Below are 6,171 nucleotides of genomic sequence, written 5' to 3'. Positions count from 1 at the left end.
CCCACTGAGCCCCGCCCCCACGACCTGATTTGGGAGCTGGGGATCCCCGCCCCAGCCCGGAGGGCAGTCGCCCGCCGGTTACCTGTGTCCCCGATGATTATGTATTTGAAGAGATAAGCATAAGTCATGGTCCTGTTTCCTCTGGATTCCGGGTCCGCCCGACTTCAACAGCCACTTGCCTCCGGCCTCTCTAGCCACTCAATCCGCCCATCTCCGGCCCCTCTAGTCCCGATCGCGTCTCTATGGCTCTCCCCAGAAATCCTCTCTGGGTCGGAGCCACGGTCGTCCTCAGGCGCCGCCTCCCGGGACGCCTCTAACACACCTCCTGCCATAATTCCTCCAAGCGCCAGGGGGCGGTAGCTAGTATGGGAGTCGCAGCAGCCGGCGCGCCTGCCAATCGGCGGAGAGCGACGCGCGTCCTTGCGGAAGTGACGGCGGTCGCGGGTCCTGCGGGGGCGGCGGGGACGATGTGAGGGGACCGAGACGGTGGTAACCGTTGTGTGAAGATGGAGGTAGGAACTGGAGCGCTGGGAAGGCTGGCTAGAGAGAGCGCGGCTGGCCGGGTTGGAGCGGAGGCGGGAAGCCGGGCGGAGAGACAGTTGACGGGACCGCAGAGAGCGCGGGGTTGGAGTGTTGGTCTGAATGTCGGGGTCGGAACCCGTCACTCCGAGCGAACTCCCTTCCTCCCTAACTTATCCCCGCGGCTTTCTTTTGGTTTCCAGTTTCCCGGAGGAAATGACAATTACCTGACGATCACAGGGCCCTCGCACCCCTTCCTGTCAGGGGCCGAGGTGAGCACGAGCGGCCGGCGCTGGGGGGATGGGTGGGGGGGGTTTTTTTTGGTCTGGCCACCGAGGCCGCTGCTGGTGTTTCGGCTCTTCTGGGCCCCGAGGACGAAGGGGAGGCCCGGGCGCAGCTGTCATCAGGAAAGCGGGGCGGAGGGAAGAGCTACTATTTCCGAGTGATTCTTGGGGGGAAGACAGCGTGAAAGTGTCTCCTTTGGTTGGGGAGAAATAACCGACCATCTCGAGGGAATCGCAGAGGGAAGAGAACATGTCAGCCAGAGAAACTGGGGCGAGGGAAGGAGCTTGCCTAAAAGGGGCTAGCCGTGGGCATGTGTTCCTTCCATATATATTTGATTTTTGACAGAGAGGAAGGGAGAGGGATAGAGAGTTAGAAACATCGATGAGAGAGGAACATCGATCAGCTGCCTCCTGCACACCCCGACTGGGGATGGGCCCGCAACCAAGGTACATGCCCTTGACCAGAACCGAACCTGGGACCCTTGAGTCCGCAGGCCGGCGCTCTATCCACCGAGCCAAACCGGTCAGGGCTGTGTTCCTTCTTGAAACAACTCTGTTGGGGGCGGGGGGTCTTTGTTTCATTCAAATTTCCTACTCAGCCATGAAAACAGAAAAGTTAGCTTGTTTTGCTAGTGACAGGATGAAAGGAAGTCGTTACCAGGAAACATGAAAGAAGTTAAGTGAGACAGGGGCTTCTGTTCGCCGGTGACTCAGGTTGCTTCGCCTCTGTGTGGCCCAGTTTCTCCAGCTGTCAGACGGCTACAGTAGCAGCTCCTTGTGGTGTTGAGGCGTGGCTCCGTGGCTGAGCGTGGAGCTATCGGCACCGGGAGGTCACGGTTCCATTCTGGCCAAGGGCACATGCCTGGTTGCGGGCTCGATCCCAGTAGGGAGCGTGCAGGATGCAGCTGATCAATGATTCTTTCTCATCATTGATGTTTCTCTCTGTCCCTCTCCCTCTCTAAAATCATGTATTTTTTAAAAAGACTTAAAAGAAAAAGAAAATTGATGTTTCTCTCTGTCCCTCTCCCTCTCTAAAATCAATAAGAATGTATTTTTTAAAAAGACTTAAAAGAAAAAGAAAGTGCATCATTGCCAATTTCTTCTAAATCAGGTCTCCACATTTAAGTTTCTTTATTTAGACTGTGGCAAATTTCACATTGTCCACACCTAGAAACTTGATGGGTTTGAGCCCGTCCTTTGTTTTTGTTTTTATGACTTTAAGACAAAAATAGTACTTTGCCAAGAAGCTGATAACTAAATTTTAGTGGCTTCTTTTAGCCCAGGATTTTGTCTTGTTAATAGTTCTTCTCATTGCCACTTCACCTTCCTTTCCCGTTTTTTGGGTTTTTTTTTTTAGCTTTATTTTAATTGGTTTATGGTTTTTGTTGTGTCTGGTCTTATTGTGAGGTAATTTTAAAAATTTTTCTTTTAGAGAAGGGGGGGCGGTTAGAGAGAGACATCAGTTTGTTGTCCTACCCATTTATGCATTCATTGGTTCCTTCTTGAATGTGCCCTGACAGTGGATCGAATCTGCAATCTGGCATGTAGGACAATGCTCTAATCAACTGAGCTACTCAGCCAGGGCATTCATTATATTGAGTACTTTCTAGGTGCTGAATTCTTTGCAAATATGCCATGATAGGAGGCAGTGCATGGTGATGGAGAGATCTCTGTTTAAATCCTGTCTCTCCCTATTTTTTTTGTTACAGTTGACATAGTGTACAACATAGTGACTACACATTTATATAACTTAGGAAGCGATCACCTGATAACGCTAGTATGAGCAAAAGATTTGAACACATACTTCACAAAAGAGCGAATCCAAATTGCCACTAGGCATATGAAAAAGGGTCATCATCACTCATCAGAGAAATGCCAATTAAAATTAAGGAGATACCATTGCACATCCACCAGAATGTTTAAAATTAAAAAGACCGACAATTCCAAGAGTTGACAAGGATGTAGATAACTCTTAATCATTGCTGATAAGAGTGTAAATTGATTCAACCACTCTGGAAAACTGGCAGTATCTACTAAGGATAAGCATATACTTACCCTGTGACCTAGTGATTCCACTCTTTGATACACACATGAGAGAAATGAGTGCATATATTCACCCAAAACATGTATGTTCACAGCAGTTTTATTCATAGTAGCTAAACATTGGAAACAACCCAAGTGTCTATAAAATGGTACATGTGTCAAAAGGAATACTACACAGCAATAAAAAATGAACTATTAATAAATGCAACTTGGATGATCTCAAAAATATATTGTAAGTAACAGAAGCCAGACATAAAAGAATAGACACTATATGAGTTCATTTTTAATGAAGATAAAAAATATGCAGTACTAAACTATAGTGATATAAATCAGAATAGTGATATCTGTTGTGGAAGTGGGGAGCATTGACTGGGAAGGAGCATGAGAAAATACTTTGGAGTGATAGAAATGTCTGTATCTTTGATCTGAGTGGTGGTTAATTGGATGTTAGCATATGTAAAAAAATCCATTGAAGTATATATTTAAAAATTGTGTACATAAGTTATATTTCAGTCAATAAAAAATAATTTTTAAAGAGTAGGTGTCCAGAGAGAAAAGCTTAGCATTTGTTATAACATTGCTTGAAATAGGAAATGTCTATAATCTAAAGGGAGTTTAATCTTTTGTTTCATTCAGGTTGGTTCCTATCCTATATAATAAAAGGGTAATATGCAAATTGACCCTAACAGCAAAACAACTGGGAATGACTGGTTACTATGACACACACTGACCACCAGGGGGCAGACGCTCAATGCAGGAGCTGCCCCCTGGTGGTCAGTGCGCTCCCACAGGGGGAGCTTTGCTCAGCCACAGGCTGCCAGTACAGCGGTGGTGGTGGGAGCCTCTCCCGCCTCCTCAGCAGCGCTAAGGATGTCTGACTGCAGCTTAGGCCCAATCTCCCGGGGAGCGGGCCTAAGCCAGCAGGTAGGTGGTCATCCCCTGAGGGGTCCCAGACTGCAAGAGGGCACAGGCTGGGCTGAGGGACACCCGCCCCCCAGTGCACAAATTTTTGTGCACTGGGCCTCTAGTATAATGATAATGTGTTTTGAGCACTTTGGGAAAATAGTAATCATAAACATACCTTAATTAGAAATAGCATTTATAAGATTAGAACCAGTTAATGATTTCAGGCTGAATAAAAATCACTACTATATCAGTTGTTTTTTAAAAATGGGTTTTTGGGAGGACAGAGAGAGAGAAAGAAACATTGATGTGAGAGCAAGACATAGATCAGCTGCTTCCTGCATGCCCTCTACTGGGGATGGAGCCTGCAACCTGGGCATTTATCCTGACAGGAATGGAACTGGCAATCTTTCAGTGCTAGGGCTGACTCCCAACCGAGTCACACCAGCCAGGGCTACTATATCAGTTTTTAAGAACAATAAGTTATTTAAATAACACATAGTACTAGTGTATTATTGAATAAATAGGTGTTGGATTAAATTTCTTTAAAATGAAAAATTTACCCAAGAAACTAAAGAAATGCTGGATTGTGTGTTTTGGTATGGGAGTGTGAAATGGGAAGGAAATGGTTTGTTGTTGGTTTTTTGTTGTTCTCTCAATAGGTAAGCCTCCTTATTTTATTTTAAACATTTTTTATTGATTTCAGAGAGTAAGGGAGAGGGAGAAAGAGAGAGAAACATCAATGATGAGAGAGAACCATTGATCGGCTGCCTCCTACATGCCCCACATTTGGGAACGAGCCCACAACGAGGTCATGTGTCCTGATCGGGAATCAAACCATGACTTCCTGATTCATAGGTCAGTGCTCAACCACTGAGTCACACCAGCTGGGCAGCCTCCTTATTTTATAAACTGTAATTCCCAAACTGCTTCTTCCCCCTAAAAGGCCCAGGAATTTAACAGAGAAGGAAAAGAAAGCTGAGTGAGAAGGTAACTGCATCATGTTTCTATTTTCTCCTTCTGTGCCCACATCATTTATATTTACTTTAATACTTGCTACAGTTATCTTTGTTTTATATTTGACAGTCTAGAATATGATCTAGTTATGTAGTAGATCCACTAAAATAAAATAAGTTTGGATTTTCCTAATTGGATTTTAACCATAATCTTTCAAATCATTTGTAGTAGTAAAGGGATTTTGAGGGAGTCTCTGTGTTTATTCTAGCATGTGGTTTACCCTTCGTATTCTTATTCATTGCCATTATTTTACTCTTCATACTTAAAGGAAGAAACCCAAAATAAACAAAACAACACAGCCCACCTCCCCGCTTTCCCCCAGAACACACACAATACTATTAAAGCCACAGATAGTGACTAACAAAGCTGTTTTCAGAAGGTTGTACATACAAAGAATGCCTTGTTAATTCATACAGTGGAATCTCTGCATGTCTGTTTTTTTAGTGTAGTGCATAAGAGCACTCCAGATGGTTTGTGAGGGCTAGTCCTTTGTAGAACACTGGTCTCTTGTTTTGGATATGGATTTTTACTCTTTTAGAGTTTTCATTAACAGATAGTATCATTTTCATATCTCAGCAGGGTTAGATATGTATGGTAAGCATCATTTGTTGTGGATAGGCATCTTTTACTTTGCCAAAACAATCTATATCTTTAAAATTTTTTTAAACTGCTGTTATATAACGATTGATCTAGCACAATAAATGTTTCCCCTGTTCTTTTTCCTGTCTCTGTAGCTTGTTTGTTTGCATGAGAATTTGGTTATAAAAAAAAAAAATCTTTGTACCCACTTCCTGAAAAGTGCTCACATGAATCTAAACTGAAATTTCAGTGTCATGTAAGCCCTGGCTGGGTAGGGGGTAGCTCAGTTGGTTCGAGTGCTGTCCCAATACTCCAAGGTTGTGGGTTTAATCCCTGGTCAGGATACATACAAGAAACAACCAATGAATGCAAAAAAAGGTGGAACAACAAATTGATCTCTTGATCTCTCTCCTTCCCTCCTTCAGTCCTTCCTTCTCTCCCTCACTCAAATAAATAAAAAAACAAATGTTTTAAGGTGGTAAAACGAATTCAGAGTCATGGACCTAGAGATAAGAACTTTCACACAATAACAAATTATGAGTTGTGTACTAAGAAGGGTTCAGTTCTTAGGGAGATATTTACTTTTTCCATCAAGAACTGCCTGCTTCTATACTCCTTATGCTACTGTCATATTATAGCCCAGACAACTACCAAATTTTTACCATGCTAAGTAAAATAGTAAGGATCTTGGAAGAGGAAAACATAGAAATGAAGCTATATACATATCTTTTTGTCTTCAAACTTATTTCTGTTTGCCAATATGATTCAGAGAGATTGGGCATTTCAGAAATATACCGTTTTCTCCCTAGTTTCTACTACCTGGAAA

General features: G+C 43.7%; 2 protein-coding genes across 2 annotated transcripts in view; one reads left to right on the top strand and one right to left on the bottom strand.

Annotated features, from left to right (window-relative positions):
• Positions 1–283, bottom strand: part of RAB2B (RAB2B, member RAS oncogene family) — a 16,123-nt gene extending 15,840 nt beyond the window's left edge. Inside the window, exon 1 of the mRNA XM_005856530.2 lies at positions 83–283. Coding sequence (XP_005856592.1) covers positions 83–128 — 46 coding nt within the window. The 5' untranslated portion in view covers positions 129–283. The remainder of the gene's footprint in view (positions 1–82) is intronic.
• A 117-nt stretch (positions 284–400) lies between these two features.
• The window catches only part of TOX4 (TOX high mobility group box family member 4), a 17,962-nt gene continuing 12,191 nt past the window's right edge, over positions 401–6,171 (top strand). Inside the window, exons 1-2 of the mRNA XM_005856527.2 lie at positions 401–512; positions 723–791. Coding sequence (XP_005856589.1) covers positions 507–512; positions 723–791 — 75 coding nt within the window. The 5' untranslated portion in view covers positions 401–506. The remainder of the gene's footprint in view (positions 513–722; positions 792–6,171) is intronic.

The sequence above is a fragment of the Myotis brandtii genome, unplaced genomic scaffold (assembly GCF_000412655.1).
Source record: "Myotis brandtii unplaced genomic scaffold, ASM41265v1 scaffold1031, whole genome shotgun sequence".
Classification (NCBI taxonomy): Eukaryota; Metazoa; Chordata; class Mammalia; order Chiroptera; family Vespertilionidae; genus Myotis; species Myotis brandtii.
Note: the sequence above shows the minus strand (reverse complement) of the source record. Positions and strands in the feature narration are given on the sequence as shown.